The 24,413-nt window shown below is 37.7% G+C and overlaps 5 protein-coding genes and 1 long non-coding RNA gene across 7 annotated transcripts; 4 read left to right on the forward strand and 2 right to left on the reverse strand.

Moving 5' to 3' along the window:
- Positions 1-2,045: 2,045 nt before the first annotated feature.
- On the forward strand, positions 2,046-3,627 carry LOC116297550 (cyclin-C). Its single transcript, XM_031705799.2, has 2 exons — positions 2,046-2,475; positions 2,768-3,627. The coding sequence occupies exons 1-2, from the start codon at positions 2,071-2,073 to the stop codon at positions 3,206-3,208; spliced, it is 846 nt and encodes a 281-aa protein (XP_031561659.2). The 5' UTR covers positions 2,046-2,070; the 3' UTR covers positions 3,209-3,627.
- A 597-nt stretch (positions 3,628-4,224) lies between these two features.
- LOC116297559 (DNA-directed RNA polymerases I, II, and III subunit RPABC2) lies at positions 4,225-6,816 on the reverse strand. Its single transcript, XM_031705811.2, has 6 exons — positions 6,763-6,816; positions 6,488-6,551; positions 5,856-5,898; positions 5,232-5,325; positions 5,054-5,125; positions 4,225-4,797 (listed from the first exon to the last, which is right to left on the reverse strand). The coding sequence occupies exons 1-6, from the start codon at positions 6,783-6,785 to the stop codon at positions 4,707-4,709; spliced, it is 387 nt and encodes a 128-aa protein (XP_031561671.1). The 5' UTR covers positions 6,786-6,816; the 3' UTR covers positions 4,225-4,706.
- A 250-nt stretch (positions 6,817-7,066) lies between these two features.
- On the forward strand, positions 7,067-11,881 carry LOC116297539 (RNA 3'-terminal phosphate cyclase-like protein). Its single transcript, XM_031705788.2, has 9 exons — positions 7,067-7,222; positions 7,310-7,381; positions 7,809-7,984; positions 8,297-8,371; positions 9,035-9,159; positions 9,627-9,752; positions 10,375-10,531; positions 10,936-11,039; positions 11,719-11,881. The coding sequence occupies exons 1-9, from the start codon at positions 7,093-7,095 to the stop codon at positions 11,879-11,881; spliced, it is 1,128 nt and encodes a 375-aa protein (XP_031561648.2). The 5' UTR covers positions 7,067-7,092.
- Positions 11,882-11,930: 49 nt separating this feature from the next.
- Positions 11,931-13,994, reverse strand: LOC148910788 (uncharacterized). Its single transcript, XR_016119836.1, has 2 exons — positions 13,932-13,994; positions 11,931-13,164 (listed from the first exon to the last, which is right to left on the reverse strand). It is a non-coding gene; the product is annotated as an uncharacterized LOC148910788 (long non-coding RNA).
- Positions 13,995-14,068: 74 nt separating this feature from the next.
- On the forward strand, positions 14,069-16,393 carry LOC116297505 (uncharacterized). Its single transcript, XM_031705748.2, has 2 exons — positions 14,069-14,411; positions 15,076-16,393. The coding sequence occupies exons 1-2, from the start codon at positions 14,086-14,088 to the stop codon at positions 16,190-16,192; spliced, it is 1,443 nt and encodes a 480-aa protein (XP_031561608.2). The 5' UTR covers positions 14,069-14,085; the 3' UTR covers positions 16,193-16,393.
- Positions 16,394-18,332: 1,939 nt separating this feature from the next.
- Positions 18,333-24,367, forward strand: LOC116297522 (uncharacterized). Of its 2 annotated transcripts, none has more exons than XM_031705769.2 (9): positions 18,333-18,427; positions 20,091-20,247; positions 20,755-20,958; positions 21,033-21,214; positions 21,533-21,683; positions 22,018-22,382; positions 22,540-22,704; positions 23,182-23,299; positions 23,392-24,367. In XM_031705769.2, the coding sequence occupies exons 2-9, from the start codon at positions 20,109-20,111 to the stop codon at positions 23,811-23,813; spliced, it is 1,746 nt and encodes a 581-aa protein (XP_031561629.1). In that variant the 5' UTR covers positions 18,333-18,427; positions 20,091-20,108; the 3' UTR covers positions 23,814-24,367. The 2 variants fall into 2 exon arrangements, with proteins under 2 accessions (XP_031561629.1, XP_031561637.1); XM_031705777.2 differs by having other exon boundaries at positions 20,758-20,958.
- The last annotated feature ends 46 nt before the right edge of the window (positions 24,368-24,413 follow it).

A 24,413-nucleotide genomic window follows, 5' to 3' on the forward strand; every position in this document is an offset into this window, starting at 1 on the left:
GTAGTACCTGTAGTACCTGTAGTACCTATAGTACCTGTAGTATCTGTAGTATCCGTAGTAGGTGTAGTACCTGTAGTATCTGTAGTACCTGTAGTACCTGTAGTAGGTGTAGTACCTGTAGTACCTGTAGTACCTGTAGTAGGTGTACATAGTACCTTTCACGGCAGCCATGTTGATGGGTAGAATTAATAAAATTGTTCATTCTATTGTTGAATTCATTTTAATTTCGCTTTAGGAATGAAATTTGATTTTCTTTACTCTGAAACATGCCCTGCCTTACTGGGCGCGTCACCAGTAGCGTTCATTTTACCTATCAAGGCGTACGCATGAAGACTATAATAACTCAAAATAAATAGGTGAAGAAAGACTTATAATCATACTTAGTTTATTGTTTTCTTTTTAATATATTTTTTCGATTGACTTGAATTATTTTGGAATTATCCCTTAGATTTCAGGATATATACATCGTTAATCGAATATATCTACAGTTTCATCTAAAAGTCATAATGTCTTGATGTGGTTAAGGCAACTATGGATCTAACTAGAACTATATATATCTTAATACTTTATATCACTATATTTAGTTTTAAGACAAGAGACCATAGTGTGATTTGGTAAATCCTGCGAAATATTCTTTAGGTAGCGCATTTTTGAGTCTATCTGACTAATGCACTCTAATAAGTACACTTTGTTTCCCGTTAATGAAAACTGCTCTATGGTCTCTTGTTATCAAGGATAGTGTTAAGTACAAGCTAGAAATTCACTGAGGTATCAACAACACAAAGAAACACAAACTACTACAGATACTACACCTACTACAGTTACTACGAGTACTACGGATACTACAGGTACTAAGGTACTACAGATACTACAGGTACTACAGGTACTACAGTACTACAGGTACTACAGTACTACAGGTACTACAGTACTACAGGTACTACGGGTACTACATCTACTACAGGTACTACGGATACTACAGATACTACACCTACTACAGGTACTACGGATACTACAGGCACTACGGATACTACACCTACTACAGGTACTACAGGTACTACAGATACTACACCTACTACGGGTACTATGGGTACTACAGGTACTACGGATACTACACCTACTACAGGTACTACAGGTACTACAGATACTACACCTACTACAGGTACTACAGGTACTACGGATACTACACCTACTACAGATACTACACCTACTACGGGTACTATGGGTACTACAGGTACTACGGATTCTACAGATACTACAGGTACTACACCTACTACAGGTACTACAGGTACTACCCCTACTACAGGTACTACGGATACTACATCTACTACACCTACTACAGGTACTACAGGTACTACAGGTACTACAGTACTACAGGTACTACGGATACTACATCTACTACAGGTACTACGGATACTACATCTACTACAGGTACTACGGATACTACAGATACTACACCTACTACAGGTACTACGGATACTACAGGCACTACGGATACTACACCTACTACAGGTACTACAGGTACTACGGATACTACACCTACTACAGGTACTACAGGTACTACGGATACTACACCTACTACAGGTACTACAGGTACTACGGATACTACACCTATTACAGATACTACACCTACTACAGGTACTACGGATACTACAGGCACTACGGATACTACAGATACTACAGGTACTACACCTACTACCGGTACTACAGGTACTACACCTACTACAGGTACTACGGATACTACATCTACTACACCTACTACAGGTACTACAGGTACTACGGATACTACACCTACTACAGGTACTACGGGTACTACAGGTACTACGGATAGTACGGATACTACAGGTACTACAGGCACTTCGGGTACTACAGGTACCACGGGTACTACGGGTATTACACCAACTACATGTGCTGCACCTACACGGATCACTAACGCTGACACCGAACGATGCAACACTACCACAACACACAACCGCAGGAATCATTTGCATGGGCTTCCTGTGTCTTTCCTTTTGAGCTCTGAGGAGCGAGGAACGCCTTATAGAATTCTTTCTTTTTATCCTCCATTAAAAAATGGCTGCCAACTTTTGGCTCTCATCTCATCACAATGAATGGATTTTAGACCGCGAAGAAATATTAATGGAAAGACAGAATGACTTAAAGATTCTTACAGAGAATGAATACCAACAATTTCATATATTTTATTCCAATTTTATCCAAGCGTTGGGAGAACATTTGAAACTTAGACAGCAAGTCATTGCGACTGCTACGGTTTTCTTTAAACGGTTCTACGCTAAGAATTCTCTTAAATGCATCGATGCTCTGCTCGTAGCACCAACCTGTGTTTATCTGTCGTCTAAAGTGGAGGAATGCGGAGTTATATCGAACAATAGGTTGAGTACGGCCTGCACAGCTGTTTTGAAGACCAAGTTTTTTCATGCTTTTCAAATGGAACAGTTTCCCTACAGAATGAGTCAGGTATCAACAAAGGGAACAAAAGCCTATCTTTTGATGCCTTGAAAATAGAAAAAGACCCTTTCACTTTGTCTAAATTGGGCTCCCACTGTAACTTTCTCACTCTCTCTTTGGCCGAGGAAGGGAGAAAATGTAACTACCACCTGTTGATGGGTTGCAAGCATTCCCAAGAGAGTCAAAAGACAAAACATTACGGCCATTTTTGGTGCCGTTAACAATAGAGAATTTAGATGAAGAATTTACTGCTTTAGGTGTTTTAGAAAAGAATTACAAAATAATCCTATTGTTTTTTCAGGTATTAGAGTGTGAATTTTACCTCCTGGAGATGATGGATTGCTGTCTGATTGTCTATCACCCCTACAGACCTCTAACCCAGTACGTCTCAGATCTTGCCATGGAAGATTCCATTTTACCAATTGCATGGAGGATTGTGAATGACAGCTTAAGAACCAATGTATGCTTACTATACCCTCCATACCTTATCGCACTGGCTGCCATTCACATGGCTTGTGTCATTCAACAGAAAGACACCAAGCAGTGGTTTGCAGAGCTTTCCATTGACATGGACAAAGTAGTAGAAATTACCCAAGAAATATTGAACTTGTATGAAGTATGGAAAACTTTTGATGAAAAAAATGGAATACGGCAGGTTCTGAATAAGGCACCTAAACCAAAGGTTCGACCAACTTCAACAACACCATCCCACACACCATCTCCTATCACAAATGAAAATTAACCATGAATTTTAATTCTTTCTTATACAATTATATAAGGCATTTTATCTCATTTTTTTGGGGGGGGAGGGGGGGAAGAGGGGATTTTTTATTCAATTTTGGCTTATTTTTCATTGTCATCAACTTTAATTTAACCAGTAATTAAATTAAGTAAATATTTCAGGAGGGCAGCATAAAATTGATAAAGATAATTTAAAAATCTTGCTAATCACCTTGAGAAATGGTACTACTATAACCCTTTTGAATGTCTAGAAACTTACTAAGCAGATAAGGAGTAAGAGACTAGACTGTTTGCATATCGTAATGAGATGGAATCGTACAGTATGCTGTTTCACTGCAATATTTGAAAAAAATGGTTTGGGGAATACTGTACACAGTTGTTGTTCAATAAATAAAATGTTGATGCTTTCAAAAAAGATCAGTCATTGCCAAGTCTTGCTAACCATAGGCAAATGCATAAGTATTGCTGGCTTTCACTCACCTGATAAAAGTTTTTGAATCTCATTATCTACTCATGGTGGTCAAACACTGACCACCATGTGCTGTCAGCCAGAAAGAATCCTATTGAAAACTGGCGATTCAGCTGATGAACATTCTGCACACTACAGGAAATGAAGTGTAGTGAAAGGAAGCAATATGAGCACACTCAACACTTACTAGAGGAATTTTCGGCCATGAAACATAGTTGTATAATTAGTGAATAACAGTCAAAGTAACACAAAAGAAAACAATGGAATTTGTGTCTACTACTTTTCTTTCACAGGGAAAGTAAATCACTCTACTAGTACATTCAATAATCTTTATGCACAATTCTTTTCTCACGATATTTATGGAGGGAGAAAAATTTGTGAACCCTAAGGAAAACCTCTCATGGTAAGGGAGAGAACGATTCACATGTGCCATCTGAAGGACTCAAGTATTTATTAATCCACCCACTTTTCATGAGTACTATAATATTAAAACAAGTGAAAAACTACCTGTGAATAAATATACTTAAACAAAACGTGAGACTGACAAATATGATAAAAATTGATTTATGAACTATGATCAGTAGTTGATGTGGATATTATTTACAAGGCATGCAATGACTAGGACTTTGTTGAGCTGGCTAAAATGTATATCTCCAGGTTCATGATTCTTGACAATCAAGTGATATCACTTTTACTGCGTATCATTCTTGGCATAACCACCAAAAACTAAGCATCTAGACTGAGTTATAGAATTCTCATGTACAAAGAACCAAGGCCTTTGCAAAAACTGCAGTGCTGTGTTTTTCGCTTGCCAATGTCAGCACAGAAATTATGTTAAAGCTCGGTATATATTCCTTGAAAAAATCTTTCTAGATGATCATAAGAATCTTAATGTTGCTTCTAGCCAAGAAAGGCTTCAATGAAATAACCTGATTGTATTATTAAAATATCAACTAGACTGCTTGGCTTCAAATAACAAAGGCTATGAATGATTTTTTTGGCAATTTAAAACGTTAATGATGCAATTTTTCTAGTCTGTGACAATAAGCTCGTCAATGCCCCAGTCTTCATGGCTACCATCTGGAAGATAGCGTCGTATTATAATAGGGATCTTTCTTGCTCTGAAAATGAATAAAAGATTGTATTTGCTGTAAGTTTATGTGACCATAAAACAAGGAGACATCAAAACAATTGAATGAGTTTTTCTGTAGTTTGGCCCAACATAGAAAGCGACAATTCGAAAGTAGTCTCTTTCAAAGACGGCTCTCCCAACTTCTAATTTGTTTATTGTACTTGTACTCATTTCTATTTTTGGAAAAATTTATAGTTGCATAACAATTATGAAATCATGTAAGCAAAAATATAAGTTAATATTACTTTAGTTCTTTTAATGCTATTTGTAAAGGATCTGTTTCTCCTTCCAGTTCCACCATAACTGGAGCTCCCATACTGAAAAATAAGGAAGTAATACTCTTAACAAGAACTCCAACAGGTAATGACAAGATTCAATAATCTTCAAATTAAATTCCAAGGAGATATTAGTTGCTAATGATACCTTATTTGGAGTGCTCTAGTACCCAGCACTCTTGCTCTCTCATACTTGGTCATATATGGTGTTGTTATTCTCTTTGCTGGTTCTAGATTCTCATCTTAAAAGCAAGGTAAGAATTATTAAATTGGTGTGTGCTTAGAAAAGGATATGAAACAAAGCAGCATAAATCTTATTGTACCCTGAAACAACCTCTGGGCAGATCAAAGTCTAACTTACAGACTGAATAAGTGTTGAGCAAGTCTGGTGCCTCATAGAGACCCAACGAACCCTCAGTTCAAGTATATCAAGTTATGGAATCATATCCAAGACCCTAGAGGTGGGAGGCAAGTGTACTACCTTTACGCCACCACCCTCAACACATCTATCCCCCCCCCCCCCCCAAAAAATTGAATCCAAGTACCCAGAGGCAAGAGGTTAGTGCATTACTCCTATACCATCACCCTCAACCCTACCCCCCCTCCCAAAAAAAAAATCCAAGACCCCAGAGGTGAGAGGCAAGTGTGCTACACTGTCAATGTCAACTGCTATACCACTCTTGTTTTCCCAAAAAGAGGATACTATATTGCACAATCCCATAGCTTAATAATATTTAGCTTTATATATAACTACACCCTTCTACTACTCTACCTTGTGCAGGAAGTATGTCTACATTTCCTGCTTCATCTGTCGGCTAAAAGGGAAAAAATAATTTACTTTTTGAGGGAAGAAGTGAATAAATTACTTACATATTAATGTAACTTCTTATAAATACTGGGGGGGGGGGGGGGTAAACAAAACCCATGGAAAATAATGGGAAAGGCAATTTATACTAATCCAGCATAAAAAAAAGTTTGAACAATAAGTTTTGGTCTAACATCAGTCATGTCGTAGGACAGGAACAATGCAGTCCTTCAGCATGCTTGCTATGGAACCACTATATTGCAATATCAACAACAATAACAGTTAACTGTACTATAAATAGATAGAGACGGTTAGGATTAAGGCTTAGGATTTTTCATGAAAATCAAAAGCTGCTGGGTATCTAGTATTTTGAAAATCGATCCCGGGTGCCAGGTATCTAGACACTGCCATTATTTTATCAACATACAGAATAGTGTGGATGCCTTATCTGTAACCAATTTACAAAGACAGGAAATGAGATAAGATGATATAATCAAAATAAACTTATGCTGCATTAATATTGTAATTAGCAATCAGTTGATCTCTATTTGTTTATTATTCTGATTATATTTACATCGTTAGAATCTTCTGAATCCTACCTCGAGTTCATCTACATCTTCTAATGGTTCTTCTTCTTCTACTTCATCCAAATCATCATCATAACTAGTTTTGTTAAATACGAATATAAACTGTCAGTATAAAGGAAACCCACGTGCCTAAAACTATTATACCAAAAATTGTCATAACAAACACTGAAATTCTAGATCTTTCACCTCTGATTTAAAGAATGTCTATTTAGCTAAATGTAGGGCAAATACCATTCAAATTAAAAGAGTGTAAACATAGAAAACACAGGTATATTTTCTCAACTTACTCTCCCATGTCGTCGTCTGCCATTTTGAAATCTTTACTGAGTCCCCGATATCTTTGTAACGCGGTTGAGAGCTTTTAGATTTGACGTCACACAACACGACTTCCGGATCCAAAACGAAAGAGTAGTTCTTTATAGAATTACTTCTTTTTTCTTCGTGACAGGATTGTTTGCCCAAAGTTCTAATCGTTTCAGGTTGAGTTTTAATCATTGAGCCAATTTACTATTTTATTTTAGCGGTTTTTATAAACAGTTGAAACCGGAAATACGTCATGTTTTGAATAAGCACAGGAAGCCCGAGTGGAAAACTTTTCCACGTGTTTTATTTTCAAGATGGCGGACACAACGTTAGTTTATGAAGGATGCAATTATTTTCGTCTAAGACTCGTTCTCGCCACTCTCAGCAGCCGGCCAGTGAGAATAAAGAATATAAGAACAGATGACGATAATCCTGGACTTAAAGGTAGGGACATTATTGTATTTTTTTAAAGCTTTTTCAAGGTATTCAAAGATTAATGTGCATGCTTTGATTTCTGTTATTTTTTGTCAGATTTTGAGGCTAATTTTATTCGTCTTATGGACAAGTTAACCAATGGTTCACATATCGAAGTGAATGAAACAGGTAGATGATGACTAGGTTGTTAGGTTCATTGCAGAATTTTTGATGGGGGGAGGGGAAGGGGGAGAGTGGAGGGGATCATACAAGGTCATTTTTACTAATATTTCAAATAAAATTCTGAAGGGAGCATGTATGCTTCAATAAATACTAGGATATGGGGTTGCCAAAAATGTGTCCATATAGCTCTTTATTCCATGAATTATTTACAGTACCAATAAGCTCTATTCTTGGGGTGCATGTTACGTCATAGCCACCATCTTGGTTGACGATAACAAAGCATTTCTCATTAGCTTCTCTCGTTAGATCAACCAACATGGCACCTGTTTCATTGTTATTTATAGCTTGGGGGATTTAATTTAATTAGGTTGTTCCACCCCAAGAATTAAGTTTTACGAAAAACAGCATATCGAAATCCTGTCAATTATTTTAGGTACAAGCATCTATTACAAGCCAGGACTTTTAGCTGGTGGCACTATTGACCACGAATGCAATTCACAAAGAGCTATTGGCTATTACCTCGAGGGTGTTGTCATGTTGGCACCATTTTGTAAGAAGCCTTTACGACTGACAATGAGAGGAGTTACTAATGATACTTTTGATCCATCAGTGAGTTTGTATCAATTTTTTGAAGGTAGCATTTATTTGAATACCCTGTCCACACAAATTAACCTTGTTTACTTATTAGTTTCGCTATCCCACGGCCTTCCTTGATTGGCGGCCATATTTAAACAGGTTCAAAACTATGTCCCTTACATATATAAATGCAGGAAACTTGTTAACTTAGCAGTGCACACTTGTTAACTAAGCCGTGTGCATGGTGTAAACAGCCACTAGTTTGATTAGACAACTTTTAAACATGTTTTTAAAGATCTGGTGTGAATGGGTAATAAGTGTCTCGTTCTTGTCAATCATTTGCAGGTAGATGTTATCAAAATGGTTACTATTCCTTTGCTAAAAAGATTTGTTGTGGATGACAAAGGTCTTGATATTAAAGTAAGTAGATCTTTTTTTCTACAATTGGTAATTTGGTAATTGGTAATTGTAATTGTCATATCACAGGTCTGACCATTTATTCAGTTGGGATCCCTGTGAGTAATACTATAAATAGTTTCATTGTTAGTTGTGATGATCGACATCAAAAGTATTGCAGGTAGTTATAAGGTAGAGCAAGGTAGTTTTGGGCAAAAATTAATGTAAACAAAACCTTTTGCCTGAAATTGCTTTGCTCTCATGGCCACCCATGTATATGTCTCAGAGCCATTCTATTCATCAAGGATGGTTGGGCTTCCATGTTGGGCTTCCTTGTATATGATTTTTTGGCTGAGTGAGAATAAAAGGGGGGGGGGGGGATCAACATCTTCCACAGGAAACCCAAGAAACAAAGACAAAAGGATGAGAAGGCAATCGTACCTTTGGGAAAAGGCTAAAGTTTTCCCTAGCACGAGGTCCACACGCAGGATTTTCATCAAGTTTTGAAACTATAGAAAAAGATAATGAACTAGCCAGAGGTTGGTAGTTTAAGCCAGCATTCTCTGATCTCTGAACCTTAATGAAAACCCTGTAAATTCAAAATCTCAGACCTGCAGATCTTAAATCATTTTTCCTTTGGAGAAGAGGGTAAGGCAGGTAAATCTTTTTTTAAAATTTACTCAACAGATTAGCAAGAGAGGTAGCCCTCCTGATGGTGGTGGACAGATTTTCTTTTCATGTCCAGTTAGAAAAACCCTTAGACCATTACAGTTTACAGATCCAGGGAAAATAAAAAGAATAAGAGGACTTGCGTATCCTTTGATTGTCATTATCATTATGTCAGCCTTGAGGCTTAGGGGTCAAACGTTCAATTTAATTTCACTTGCATTTCTCTAAATTAACTTTGTAGGGAGGAGGGGGTGGACTGGAATTATATGTCGGGGAATTGTTATATATTTATGGAGAGTTGGGAGTGAATATATTTAGCGAAAGTCACCCATGGTCCCTCACTACTCCAATAACAAACTTGCTTTAGGGTCGTCCTTGAATTTGCAAGATGTGATCCTATTGGAGGACACACATGTGTAGAACAATAGAAAACAATGACCTTTCCCTAACCCTGCCCCTAAACCTAAACAATCACAGGGGACGTTGCAAATTCGTGAAGCCTAGCCCTTGTTTTATCGTACAGCTTGATTGATAAGCTCCTTTTGGGTCTCCCACTTTCATAGTTACTTACCTTCACCAACTTGACAACCTTAACACATATCAACAACAGCTATGCTACTAGAGTGTCTCCATCTATGGTGAACAGAGTGGTTGATGCTACCAGAGGTGTCTTGAATCAGTTTGTATCAGATATATACATTTATACTGACCACTGCCGAGGACAACAAGCAGGAAAGTATGTTGTCTATAGCACTTATTTCATCGTTTATTTCTTAAGGAAGGGGTAAAAATTGTGTGTCTATGCTAGTCTTCCTTCACATAATCTTTTTTATTCAAATGCTATTTTCATTTGGGGATTAGTTTGATAGTTTGTTAGTGTGTGTAACACTATAAAGTTGATGATAGTGGTGGTGGTGGGGTGTTGGTGAAGATGATGGTGATGATGATTTTCGTAACAGGGGCAGATCCAGGATTTTTTCGAGGAGGTGCACTATCCAGGATTTTCGTTTTAGGAGGGGGTGCACCCTTTGGTTACAAACTCAAACACCAATAATGCAGTAGATATCATCTCATCTGGGGGGAGGGGGTGCATTACCCCTTTACCCCTCCCCTTGATCTCCCACTGGGTAATAATGATGGTGATGATGATATTGGTGATGATGTTGATGATGATGATGATGGTGATCATTGATAACTATAGATTGATTAATATTGTTGACTGTCTTTACGTCCCTCCTAAAACTGTCCTACACTCTTTCTTCTTTGTCTAATCATTACTGATATATGCTTATGGCATCATTAACATGATGACATCCTTCAAGGTTTTTTGTTAACATGGTACATTATTTGGCTTTTAGATCATCTGGGTTTGGGTTATCATTGGTAGCAGAGACAACTAAAGGAGCTGTACTTGGTGCACAGTGTTCATCAAACCTGCCAGGGCAAGGAGAACCAACAATAGCAGAAGATCTAGGGAAAAAGACAGCACACATGCTACTGGATGAAATATATAAGGTCACTAATATAGGGTTATGCCACATGCTCATAATCATTCTTGAAGTAGTCATCAGATCTAATTTTTTAAGATGATTTTGTTCAATGCATATTGTTATCTTCCTTGCTACAAGGGTTTTTGTCCAGGTTCTCTGATTTCATTCCACCATCAAAATCATCATGTGAGTTGTGAGCTGTATGCACAGAATATTAATTGTGTACTGTAGTTCCAGAAAAAAAAACCATACACCCACCTGGGAGGGAATTTGTAAAAGGACCCCCACCCCCTACCCCCAGGAACTTCCAATTTTCTACCATACAAACTCAGTCTGTAATTTTGTTCTTTCTCTGACCCTCTTCCTTACTGAATATTATCTCCCTTAAAAAACATTTTGTTATAGCATTGCTTCTACTTCTTTATCCAGGGAGGATCTGTTGACTCTAGACACCAAAGTCTTGTGTTACTCTTTATGGCCATGGGACAACCAGATGTTTCTAAGGTTCTTACAGGACCACTTACACCCTACACGTAAGCATTAAGTTTGGCATTAAGAAAAAATAGGTTTCGCATTAAGAAACCACAAGTAGATTAAATGTCTTAGGAATAGGCCGTTTGCAACAACAGGTCACATGACCCTAATTCCTGTCAAAATAAACACTGGAAATCAAAAGAGCACCTCAATATTAGTATAGTATATACATAGTAGAAATGGCATGAAATATAAACATTTTTCATTTTTTCACTTTACCTGCTTTATTTTATCTTAGCCAATAGAGCTTTGTATTCAAATTGCCCATTTTTAATTTTTTTAATTTATGCCATGCATACATATTTAATTTATCGTTTGCATTTAATTAGATTTTGAAATACCCTAAGGGAGAATTTAATAAAGTATTATCATTATTACTTTTATGATGAACATGTTAAGATATTTACACATGAAGGAATTAACTCCCAAGAGTGGCATCACATAGTCTGCAATGTGCATGACAAACAACGAAGCTAAACAGCCTGTTAATTCCCTGTTAAATACAAATTGAATAGTCATGAATATTAATTATTTCCTGCAATGACCATTCTTGGATCAAACAATTTTCCTGAATCTTGGACCCAAATGTTCAAACTTATTTTCACTGGCCATATGCCATATTTATGCCGTAAAGTTCAATTTACTTAGTAGTTTTATTCAAAAAAATTATCATTTCAGAATTCAATTCCTAAGGTATCTAAAAGACTTCACAGGAGTAATGTTCAAGATTCAAACACAAGAAAAAGATTCTGAAGACGACAGCAGGACTGGAGGACCAACTAAAATATTACTTTCCTGTGTCGGCATGGGCTTTACTAACATTAATAAATCCATTACATAATTGTTACATATTTATACTTTTTATTATATTTGAATAAAAGAAAAGATACTGATGGACAAATATTTTATTTCACATTGTTATTGCGTGGTCATAGATGGGTTGTTGATAAAAGCACCTTTGACTATTGTGCTTGAGGAAAATCATCATCATCAGCCAACTTCCGTTGAGATCAGAATATATCACTATTATAAGTTAGTGTGTCTTGTTCATCATTGCAAGCCCAGGTTTGTCTAGTATTCAGCCAGTGACCTTCCAATCTTCATTCATTTGATGATCTTATCTGTGTGAATAGTTTTTATCATCCATTATATGAAAATTCCTGTAACTTTACATTATTAAGCTTGTATAAATAGCTTGTCTAAACTTCAAAAATATGGTGCTAGCCATATATCCTGGCATCAAAACATTACTAGCTAATAATGTAGTGCTTAGTATTATTTAGTTATCAACTATTGAGTTGTTAAATTCACTCCGCGTGAACCAAACAAAGACACAAAGTATTTGCTTTGTTCCCAATGCTCTGCTTCAATGATATCTACTCTTTCCATTAGACGAACATTATGTAGTTGGTTTTGTTTAACAGATATATGGCATGCACTTTATTACTGTACTTTCTCTCTTACTCTTATAAATTTAAGTCTGTTTGAATTACCACAGGGGATGGTGTCGGGAGGGTCATAACATAGTCAACTCAAACACTCGGAAAGGCAAAACACTAAACATTTTTGAAGCAACAATAGACCCTTTTCGAGTTCCAAATTACTGCTGTGTTTCTTGATTACAGACTCATTTACTCAGGCTTAGCCTTGAATCAGTGTCTAATTACTTGTAGATACCAACGTTAAAGTAAAGAATGCACAACTTCAACAATGCAATCACTTTGAAACTTGATGGACCTTGACTGGAACACGTGAATATTCTTCACAGAGTCGAGGCTAACCCTGAGTAAATGAGTCTGTAATCAAGAAACAGCGGTAATTTGGAACTTGAAAAGGGTCTATTCAAGCATCAACTTTTCTGTTCTTTATCTCTCTGCTCCAACTGTTCACGCAGTTTCATTTGTTCCTCAAGCTCTTGTATGTTTCTTCGTTTTCTTTCCTGTCTTTCCAAGTCTCTTTCTACTCCTTGCCGTAATCTTTGTCGGTCTGAGTTCTGCATCTGGTGAACCAGGGCTGTGATAGTCACAGCAAAAGTCAAGGCTGCAGCCAATGTAATCTTAGAGCCTAGTGATGTCATTCCAACGTTGAAAATGTCATTGATGTAAATAACTCTTTAGTGCAAACCTGTAATTACATAAGTTGTTGATTTTAAAAAAAAGCAAAACAAGTGGCAACAAAATTTAAAAACAGATATAGTCAAGAAAATATGAAACATGTAGAACATGATTGAAGTTGATTGATTTTTGTAGTTATTTGAGTTATTTTTATAAACCTGTGAAAATTATAGATGTTGGTGTATTTAGAAATATAATTGCACTCTACTTGTGTTGTTTTCTATCATGTTTATCTGACTCAACACTTTGTTTCATAGGAAAACCACTCTATTTCTTATTCTTCCTAGTCTTAGTTCCAATCTCTCTCTTAGACCCAGATTACAAGTATTAATAGGGGCAACAGAGGAGGTGGGTCAGGAGGGCTACAGCCCTCCACTTTTTCCCTTTCCTCATACTAGTCTCTTATATTTTCCAATCTTAGCCCCCACCTCCCCTTTTTCCCACACAAGTCAATTTTAGCCTCTCAACTGGCCCCTTCCCACTCTTTAGGGTGCTCCGTGGCCCTTATATATAAACCCAGTTGCAAAATCATTATTGTCAAGTTCAAAACATAGAACATAGAAGTTGAGACTGAAAGCAATTCTTGGAAATGACAGTTATCCTCTGATGTATTCATTTGAGATACGCAGTCGATATCAAACATTTGTTAGAAGCATGCTTCTGTCGGTACAACAATTTATAAACATTCCAAGTGTTGTATCACTTGATACATCTAAATTTACTATGTTCTATGTTTTGAACCTGACAATGGTTTTGCAATCAAGTGTATATACCTACCTTAACATACAACACTGTGATGTCCTGATATATTATAAATAGAACTTGTGCAGTGGGCCCTTGGGTTTCCTGTGTTTTAGTCACATGCTCTATACCCAGGTTCCTCTCGTTTGATCAGTAACGCCTGGTCAAAGTTGCAGGTCAAGCAGAAAAGATGGAGAATGCATACAGAGTTGAACTGCAAGGCGATTTGATTGGAGTTAAATTAGTTAAAAATAAGTCTTTCGAGCCAGAAGGTTTACCAATGGAATCTGTAGTTAATTTAGGAGACTCCAGCAACGACCCAGAGAGAATTGATGAAATAGCTGAAGGCGAAGATGATGATCCTATGGATGAGAATGAAGAAGAAGAGGAAGAGGAAGAAGAAGAAGAGGAAGAAGAAGAGGAAGAAGAAGAAGGAGTTGATGATAATTTAACGACTTCTAGAGCAAGGAAGAAGAAAAACCAGAAATTCATATTTTCGTTGAAGCAAAGAAGTTGGTAAGGTCCAGTAATTGATGGTTTTCACAGCTGCCATGTTGGATAAACTTAACAAAAGATTCTTGCTTTATTAGTGTCTGTTGTTATATCATCCAATTCAACATGGCCGCCCTGTCTTTTGTTATTTCATTCTCTTGGGAATAATTGAAAACCAGCAATACTACGTTTTGTTTTTGACTCAATCACTTACGAATGTTAATTGATTTTAATTTTACTTCTTATCTGTCTGTCTGTCTGTCCTTCCATAGATTCACCCATCCTTCCATCCATTCATCCATCCATCCTTCCATTCATCCATTCATCCATCCATCCATTCATCCATTCATTCATTCATCCATTCATCCATCCATCCATCCATCCATCCAACCATCCATCCATCCATCCATCCATCCATCCATTCATCCATCCATCCATCCATCCATCCTTCCATCCTTCCATTCTTCCATTCATCCATTCATCCATCCATCCATTCATCCATCCATCCATCCAACCATTCATCCATCCAACCATTCATCCATTCATCCATTCATACAACCATCTCTCCATCTATCCTAAATCCTAACATACCAAGGAATCTTGTTTACAAAAATGTCCAAGTTGTTGAATGATACACTATGTCTTAACTCAACTGTTTTGGTAACTGAAATTTTATCTTTCTTACCAGGTTTATAGACAATTTCACATATTCATCAGGTTCATTTGTCTCAAAACAAGAAATTGCATCAGGGTTTTTAAAAGCACACCCTGAATCAAGACCTTTGCCAGTTGCTACAATAGGCAAAATAGTCAAGGTCATATGGGGAAACAATATTAGACACACAAGAAGAAGACTGCACAATCCTCCTGACGATAAAAGAAGAAAAGCTGGGTATTTAAATCTGATGAGAAAAACAATTAATCAAGATCAAGTAGCCAAACTGTCTCAATCAATCTTTTGTCTGCCATTATCAGACCTCTTAATCCCAGGCTGGACAGTAGAAACGTTTCTTTCCCCATTTGGTATTAGATACCGAAAAGCCCTACAACAACTTTATGTTGATAAACATGCAGCTATACTAGAAGTCTACTTTAGTTTGCATGAGGAACATACAGGAGAGAAAAACATTAATGATGGTAAAGTTGCCAATCAAAATGATGATGAGAGAAGCTGTAATCCCAGGGGTATTCAATCTGATCTTGATAACTCTAATACTGCTAGCAGTTATAGCAATGCAGATAGTGACACCAGCAACACAGTGGATCCAATGAGAACACTATGTGCCAATATACTATGCAATGGCCAAGTAATTAGTGCACAAGATTTAGACATATGGGATAACAAAAGTGTTCCCACTTTGGGGAAAGTGAAATCCCTTTTGGAAGTTCTTAATAACTCCAAAATCTGTTTGGGTTGTGATGTAATGGAATCTTGGAGATCTGTTGGTATTGAGCGTCTTAATCCAAAGGAAAAAGTTGTGGTGGTACACAAATCTTTTGAGGATATTCTTTCAAACAAGGGAAAGAAAAGCCTTATTTCCACTGATTGCAAAATATTATTACCACCTCTACAGGGTTGCTGCGAAAATTGCAAACAGATATTTAATGTCGTAAAAATGAGGGAAAGCAGATTTCAAAACTGCAATCATAAAATTGACATCTACAAAAATAATTCCAAAATGACAAGAGCAGAACTGGAAGAAAAGATAAAGAGGCAAAGCACAGAAATAGCAAAATATAAAAGCAGGGAGAAACGGTTACAACAAAAATTATCAGAGGTTAATGGTACAGATTCTGAAGCCTAATCTACAGATAGCGATAGCTCAGCTGCAGATGAAGAGTAAGCTGAATTTGAGAGTTGAATGATGGAGAGAAAAAAGAAATAAAAAAAACATATTTCAAAAAATTTAGATGTGTTGATTTGTGTTGGCAAAGGATTTTGGAATTCTTTTCCTTCACATTAAGGCTTCAAATAAAGTTTTTTGCCACTTCCCAGGATTTAACAATCGATTGATTTAGGACCATACTTTCAGACATCGAATGCTGAAGCGCAGTATAGCAGCACGAAGCACATGCATTTACAGCTATGCCGGAGATTTCGGCTCCGACACCCGCTATCCGAGTATTGTCCGAGACTGATCAGGAAGCTCGGCCAAAGCCTAAGGTAGAAGTTAGTTGGCCATTAGACTGCAAATGATTAACCCCTTGCTATGACCAGCAGATCCAAATATTCGTCTGTGCAATCTCGTACCCAGAGTCCACGTTCCTTTTGTTCAGCACCGGCTAAAACCAACAGAAGAGGAGGCTAGTGGGTACTTAATTGTGCCCAGGGACTGGGAAATGCTGACCCCTTTGGTTAGACGTGCAGTAGTCGAAGCTTCATTTTATAAAGACTGAACTGATTGAACTTATAAAGACTGAAATTGATAGAGAAAACTGAAAAAGCTTCACAGTAACTACTGGGTTACAACGTCGAAGCTTTACAGGCCCAGTAGTTTATGCCTTACAAAAAATTATCTACAATTACAGTAACTACTGGTTTACAACGTCGGAGCTTTACAACAGCCAGTAGTTACTGGCTTACAAAAATTCATTTACAATCAGAGTAACTACTGGGTTACAACATCAAAGCTTTTACAACTCCAGTAGTTACTGCCTTACAAAAATTCATTTACGATCACAGTAACTACTGGGTTACAATGTCGAAGCTTTACAACATCCAGTAGTTACTGGCTCTACAAACATTATCATAAACTCAGCATTTACTGATTCACGGCCCAATGAATCTCAAGTGAAATACTATGGATTAGATTGTCATCAGCCTGATAAGTACCCTGGGGCCCAGAGGTTATCTTGACCGAGGTCGGAATGTACGTACAGACCTCGCTGCGCTCGGTCTGTACCCGACCGAGGTCAAGATTATCCCGTACAGACCGACCAAGCTCGGTTGATAAGAGTTTTATTATATGACCAATTTTCATTGAAAAGGACAAAATGTTTTCGCCGTAAGATTGATATGCGATCGGACCGGTTAATACCGGAGAATCTAGACCAGTCCGCGATGCGATCTATCCAATCAGATTGCTCGATTTGCTAGTGTCCAGGCTCTAAGATTCACGGTCATATAATAAAGTCTTTTACAAATTATCAGGTAGTTATATACGGTAGTTATATTTACTATGTAGTTGGGATAGTTCGCGTGCGCTGATTGATCGAAAACTGTGCTTTATTAGTGAACGGAGCACAGTGCTGACGCCATCCGGCGAGCGAAGTGCTGCTAGATCCTGCGACCGTTTTCTTTTTGCGTAAATAAATTCAATGCCGAAATAAATAAATAACTATATAATAAAACGAATAAAACAGCTTTTTTCGTTCTCCGTTCAGCAATAAAGCACTTAGGCCTAGGGCAAACGTCGAACTTTCCATGCACCGAACTTAATTACATCAAAGAATGCCACCTCATTATCACCTGATGTCCATTGTTTTTAATGAGTTCGGTGCATGGAAAGTTCGACGCCCGGGCGGGGTTTCGACGTTTGCTTTAGGCCTTAGGAAGCGCCGTAACACTCAACAAGTAGGCGTAAGCTAAGCACACGTACGCGGGCTCGTGTTTCTCACGCTTCTTTGGTGCTTACGCTTTTTCCTGTGTTCTTTATTACTGAACGGAGCACGACAAAAGCTGTTTTATTTCCTAAATATACAGTAACGCAGCGAGGCCAAACATCACTTCTGGCGTTACTCTCTATTTTTCATTTTTCATTTAAAAATTTCTTAATAAGAATTAAAAATGAAAATCAAAGGAAATGAAAGATACTGATAAAGAAACTTATAGACATGGCTATATATTTCAATTTCAATTCTTATTTGATTTTAAATGCAAAATGGAAAAAGTATCGCCCCGTAGAAGTGATGTTTGGTCTTCCTGTGTAATGGATCGAAGGAAGACGACACGAGGCGAGGCAGGCGTGTGCTGAGCGTCCTCTCTCGTTCACCTTGGCGAGGCGACCAAGCAAGTTTTTGTATTTTCCAACAAACATTTGGTATGACCTTTGATTTCCTTTGCTCCTCTTCTTGATACCTTGTATTTAAGCCCTTTTTCTTTAGTCTACACGTCGTTTTTAGCGTAGTTTTAGCGTCTTTCTACCCGCTAAAGTAGCGGCCATGTTGGATAGCTTGTCCTTCTCTATTGAATGTCTATTGAATGTCTTTCTTCGACATTTGAATGAACTCGATCCATTTTGACAAAAAGTTTAGTATTTTTGGCTTCGATTTATTATTTTTGGCTTCTATCCGGTGTAAACTTGTCTCAATGCGTTAATTTGTTCATAGAAACTCGGATTCTATAGTTCCTTTCAAAAGAATCGACTCATTTCTAGGCAAATTTATAGACGTATTTTGGAATACTTAATGATTTTTCGAGGATTTTTCGAATCTTTCGTCTTGATGTCACGAAAAACGATTCTTCCTACTGCAAAAATATATTAAGCTTGAATGATTTGTAGCTTTTGATTTAGTTAATATTTTTGCTGAAGTTAAAATATATCAAGATGAATAAGCATCATTTACAACAGATTCTTTTCAACCTTATTTGAGATCGATTGAAAGGTAAACAATCAAAAAAATTTTCAATTCCTTCTTACACCATTTTTCCTAGCATCATATGGTATAACGAATGTGATCTTAAAAGTGGCTGTAATTTTCGAAGCTCCATAGTTCTTAGGGCAATTTAAAACAGCCTGAATGGTCTATTGATTGAAGACTAGGAGGACAAGAGGTCTTAACGTTTTAAAATAGCACAAACCCAATAATAGGCCCTTTGCAGTTAACCGTCACGTGTTTGTACTGGAGAGCAAAATTTTTGCTTTTATTTTAAATTGGTGATCCTTTTTAGCTACTTGTAAAGAAATGAATGAAGCGATGTGTAACCAGTGTGTTACGAAATGCAGTCTTATTACGATCTCTCGAAACAGGGTGTAGAAAGTGTGTTTCCTCTCCAGTAAATTTCACCCATGGGAATCAAAATGTTCATTCCATTGCTCTTAATGAATCATTCAGCACATGATTCATGAACTGCTAAGGACCTATTGGTAAAATAAATTGATGGCTTCTCAGGTCCAGAGGCCTTGTGTCGAATGATAGAATTGAACTAGAATTTTTAAGTTAAAAAATTTTTAAATGGGCTCTTTTTCTTGTGAGAGCACTCTTAATCCTTAGACATAAGACAATATCTAACGTCTGACTTTGCATAAAGTTATTTCGTTGATCAAACTTATTGTTCTTTTCCATGCATAGCACCCCGGCCCTACCATTCCAGCCTAGCGAGATTATGAATAATGCTAAGGGCTTAGATAAGATAGACATAACCAGGATTTTGCCTTGGGGGACGAAACCTGTTTTCAGAACATCGGTTAAACTTATCATATGGCTACATAGATGTTTTGGTTTCTACAGCCCCCCTTGGCCCTCCTGGCTATGCCCCTGTCCAGAGGGGAAGATGCAGGGGCATATCCAGGGGTGGTAAAAAGGGTGGCTAGAAAAACCTCCCCCCCCCCCACCTTTTGATCAATTTTCTCAATATATCGTTAGTAACAAACACCCTTCTTAAAATTTCTGGATCTGCGACTGAGTTGGGTTACGACCTGACAAAATTTGCAACAATAGAAAATAATCTTTTAACAGCATGGGCTATGCTTATATACTTAGCCATTCGAAGCTGAGACCATGTCAAGTGAAGAGGAAGCCACAGCTGCTAATGTGCTGTCTCAGATGTCGCAAATCCAACAAGTTAATCCTTGTGAAACTATAGACGCAACTGTCGTCATTGGACATCATTGTGATGTGGAGACTACCAATTCACAAGGTATGACTTGCTATTAAATCAACTTTGTTTATAGAGGATGACACTTAACAGTATAATTCAACTGATAGACTTGTGGTCCTCTTTTAACATCTGCAGTCTATCAGAGACAGGAATGCAATTAATGGGGTCATCCGAGCCATGTGAAGGTCTAACCATTTTCAGATGTAATTACAAAGGGAGGACCTTAGTTTATTATAAGTGTTCTCCTCAGTTTATTTTAAGTTTTGGTCCAGCTGATGCTTGAACCATGACCTCCTGCACAACAGACACTCTTACGAAGCTAACAGTGTGAGGGTGGCAGCATTATCTTTTGCTTCCAGGAAATGTTCATAGAAAGTTGCAAGGTTTGGAGAGGGTCTAAAGGCTGATTTACATGATATGATAATTTTTTCCTCATAACTGTTGTGTGCAACATGCATACCCCAAATTTTAGCTGCCATTTACAACTGTACAACCATTTAAATCATACCACCCTTAGATAACAGTTGTTAATTTTTTTGTGCGTAGCAGATCCTACACAAGAGACTACAGTTGAAGTTACACCTGAAGTCTTACAACAAGTACAGGTTGCTTTTCAACAAGACCTACCACAATTAGAAACAGGATTTGTTGATGTTTCCAAAAGTGATGACATATCCCACGAGGAAATGCAGGAGAGTGTGCCTGCTATAAATGATGCCAGCATGCAATGTACAACATGTGTTAAGCCAGGTTCGTCATGAAACATGCAGATGACCCTAACCTTAATGACATTGAATTTTTAATTTTACTCTATTGACTTTCAGGCAAGCCATATAGTTGCGATTACTGTGGTAAAATATTCAACAAGTCATACAACCTCAAGACACACATCAGAGTCCACACAGGAGAAAGACCATACCAGTGTGATTCATGTGGTCATGGCTTTGCAAACCTTGGCGATTTAAAAAGACATTTGAGGACTCATACTGGAGAAAAACCATTTAAGGTACAGAAAAAACAGGGGGATGTACCTTCTCTAAAAGTGGTCTCAAGGGAGACAGAAACTTAGAGTAAAGACAGTTTAAGATAATAACAGAGGCTTCAAGTGATTCAAGCTATATTTCAGCCAAAGAGCCACACACCCCCAAGCGGGTTCAAATTACATCGTTTATATAGGATAGGATATCTATTATGGATTAGCCAATAGGATATCACCAGGGGGAGCATGTCTTTTATCCCCTCTACCACCCCCAAGGGAAGGTTTGTTTACCATTCTTGCTTGTTGGATTGCACTTTTAATAATAGGGGTTATCTCTTATTCTAGTGTGAATTTTGCGGGAAACTTTTCTCAGACTTCGGAAGTCATAAGAGACACCTTCGTCTGCATACCGGCTTCAGACCGTTCAAGTGTGAGCAATGTGTTCGAGAGTTCACTCGGCTGGACAGTTTTAAGAACCATATGAGGCTACACACAGGTAGAGCATATTATAGGATTTTTTATTGATTTTTTTTTCTTTTTTATGTCCACCCATCTATCCCTCAGTCCATCCCATTCATATACCAGTACTTCCATCCATTCACCCATCCATTTATCCATCCATCCACCTATCAATGTATGCATGTATCAATAAGCCATGAAGGTCATTGATCCACACATCCATCCATCCATCTATCCTCCCTTCCAACTATTCATCTATTTATCCAAAAACCCACCATTCATCCATCTATTCCTGCCCAACTGACCATCCATCTATTCACTTATTGCGAGACATCCCTTATGAATCATTTGCTATATTTCATTATCACCAGGTGATCGTCCATACAAATGTGATACTTGCAGCAAGGAATTCAACTATCTCACTACATACAAAAGACATCTCAACATACACAAGGGTGAAAAACCCTATTCCTGCGACCAGTGCGATAAGAAGTTTACCCGACAAAACTACTTAAAAAATCACATGAATACTCATGTGAAGATCACCAGTCAAGAATGTCAGACAGACACAGATCTTATGATTGAGATATTAGATGATGACTCACAGGTCAAAATGACATCAAGTGAAGGGCAAGTGGCTGCCGATAACCTGGCGAAAGTTTCATTACCACAGCTTGAGAATGAAGCAGAAAGAACTATTATGACGGAAGAGGATAGTGGAAAAATGGAAGAACAGGTGGGAATGAATTAAAAAATGAAGTAAAATATTTATTATTTATTTTTTTAGTGAAAATAAAATGAAATATTGAAATGGTTAAAAATTGGAAAAAGAGTGCAAAGAAATAAAAAATATATTTTATAGTTATATTCTAATGTCATTTATCCCCGGTTAGGGTTCCACTAAACAAGCTGACCTGAAATCCAACGAATCTTTACTTCGGCAAGTTACCCAAGTTCTTGGGGATTTAATCCCACATAATATGAGTGCTGAGTTGACAGAAAATGGTTCAGGATCACAAATTGTTGCACAAGGAGCAGAGCAAGGAGGAGAGTTTAAGGTAGATAGTGACCTGACCTGTTGCCATGGAAATAGGTTGTCATGGAGATGCATCCTAAGTAAATACATTATGTTATCAGTTATTATGTTGCAGTTTACCCCTGGTGTCCTAGTTGTAAGGCTAACATGAAAATACAAAAGAAATCGCACTTTTTCTCAAAGGAATTTTGTGGTATTTCTTTTGTATTTTCATGTTAGCCTTACCCTGCGAGCAGAAGTTTTTTTCTGACCCTCTGTGGGCTGGCTGCTCGGGGAGAAAAAATTGCCAGACAGCCCATAGAGGGTCAGAAAAAACCTCTGCTCGCAGGTTATGTTAACCTTGCACCATTAGTCTCCTTGACAGCTGTCATCTGGGATCGAAACTAATGACATCTGCAGAGGAGACTATGCATCTATGTTCCCAGAATATTTTGAGACAGTTGATTGCTGACTCATTCTTAACTTGGTTTGATTAGACATTAATTAATTAATTTTGCAGGTGTCGCTTGCTCAGCAACTGCTGATAGCACAACACATTTTAAGTCAGGCTCAAATTCAGAGGACAGATATACAAAATAGCGAAGGCACTGAACCAGGTGGTGCCTCTGTCACCACAGGTATGAATTGTCCCTATTTTAGACCATCGTTTTGAACGAATTGCTTTTTAAAACTGGTTAAAAATGTGACCTTGTAATTGATGTTTCTACAGTATCCATCCCTGAAATCAGCCCTGAACTTGCCGAACGGATCGTGAGTCAAGTTGCGTTACAGCAAGAATCCCAGTCTGGCCAAACTAGTGACGTCCTGTCACAAAACAATGTCCAAGTCATAGAGGTGTGTTCTGGCAACCACGCCCAAAATACCGAAGGGCAAAACCTTGTAGTCGAGGGACACCTTATTGCGCAAGAACAGCTCGCTGAACAAGTATCGATGCAAGCAGATTGCGTGGTGACACAAAGTGTCTTTGATCAGAGGAATGTCGTGACGACGTCTAGTCAGTCAAGTCAGGGCACCAGTGCTGTATATGTAGCCATTGACCCGTCACAACCAGACGTACAGCAGTATTTAGGTGAAATACAAGTACTTCAGTCTTCAGACAACATAACTGTCATGCAGACTGGGGATCAGTAGTCATACGGTAGTCTCTTATTAAAGTGCCATCTTCAGGGAAGTGTTAGGTATCTGCTCAATACAGGTTGACCGATTAACAGAGATAGACTTACTGCCATGCAGACTGGGGATCAGTAATCATACAGTAGTCTCTTATTAAAGTGCCATCTTCAGGGAAGTGTTAGGTATCTGCTCAATACAGGTTGACCAATTAATAGGGTAGAAGTACTTCAGACAACATAACTGTCATGCAGACTGGGGATCATTCCTGAGACAGGAAAACGTGCATACAGTAGTTCCTTCATTAACATCCATCTTCAGGGAAGTGTTAGGTATCCACTCAATACAGGTTGACCGATTAATAGAGGTAAAAATTACTGCAAAAACCCTCGTTGGGACTTTGAGAACTGGTCAGATAGAGGTCGACCGAATAACAAAAGTTCTGATATATATTATCATTAATGTATCAGTATCAATTCTTTGCCGTCTACTTTACGCTGATAACTATTTAATAAAACAATTACGCATTCAATAAATTACTTACTCAATTAAATAAAGGTGCCTGAGAATTGAAAGTGTTTTGCAATTTCAGTTTCTGAGCGCAAGTATATAGCGAAGAAG

This window comes from Actinia tenebrosa, unplaced genomic scaffold, assembly GCF_029948245.1.
Source record: "Actinia tenebrosa isolate PJP-AT-01 unplaced genomic scaffold, QUT_ActTen_1.0 PGA_scaffold15__27_contigs__length_11533743, whole genome shotgun sequence".
Lineage (NCBI taxonomy): Eukaryota > Metazoa > Cnidaria > Anthozoa > Actiniaria > Actiniidae > Actinia > Actinia tenebrosa.

What these genes read in the sequence shown, in the direction of transcription:
- LOC116297539 (XM_031705788.2), top strand. Translation starts at nt 7,093, where the DNA reads ATGGCGGACACAACGTTAGTTTATGAAGGATGCAATTATTTTCGTCTA. An exon ending in ATGATACTTTTGATCCATCA is followed by an intron (nt 7,985 to 8,296) that starts GTGAGTTTGTAT and finishes AATCATTTGCAG; the next exon opens with GTAGATGTTATCAAAATGGT. An exon ending in GGACCACTTACACCCTACAC is followed by an intron (nt 11,040 to 11,718) that starts GTAAGCATTAAG and finishes TTATCATTTCAG; the next exon opens with AATTCAATTCCTAAGGTATC.
- LOC116297505 (XM_031705748.2), top strand. Translation starts at nt 14,086, where the DNA reads ATGGAGAATGCATACAGAGTTGAACTGCAAGGCGATTTGATTGGAGTT. An exon ending in TCGTTGAAGCAAAGAAGTTG is followed by an intron (nt 14,412 to 15,075) that starts GTAAGGTCCAGT and finishes CTTTCTTACCAG; the next exon opens with GTTTATAGACAATTTCACAT.
- LOC116297522 (XM_031705769.2), top strand. Translation starts at nt 20,109, where the DNA reads ATGTCAAGTGAAGAGGAAGCCACAGCTGCTAATGTGCTGTCTCAGATG. An exon ending in AGCAAGGAGGAGAGTTTAAG is followed by an intron (nt 22,705 to 23,181) that starts GTAGATAGTGAC and finishes TTAATTTTGCAG; the next exon opens with GTGTCGCTTGCTCAGCAACT. An exon ending in TGGTGCCTCTGTCACCACAG is followed by an intron (nt 23,300 to 23,391) that starts GTATGAATTGTC and finishes ATGTTTCTACAG; the next exon opens with TATCCATCCCTGAAATCAGC.
- LOC116297550 (XM_031705799.2), top strand. Translation starts at nt 2,071, where the DNA reads ATGGCTGCCAACTTTTGGCTCTCATCTCATCACAATGAATGGATTTTA. An exon ending in TTCCCTACAGAATGAGTCAG is followed by an intron (nt 2,476 to 2,767) that starts GTATCAACAAAG and finishes TTGTTTTTTCAG; the next exon opens with GTATTAGAGTGTGAATTTTA.
- LOC116297559 (XM_031705811.2), bottom strand. Translation starts at nt 6,785, where the DNA reads ATGGCAGACGACGACATGGGAGA. An exon ending in AGACATACTTCCTGCACAAG is followed by an intron (nt 5,326 to 5,855) that starts GTAGAGTAGTAG and finishes CTTGCTTTTAAG; the next exon opens with ATGAGAATCTAGAACCAGCA. An exon ending in ACTAGAGCACTCCAAATAAG is followed by an intron (nt 5,126 to 5,231) that starts GTATCATTAGCA and finishes CTTATTTTTCAG; the next exon opens with TATGGGAGCTCCAGTTATGG.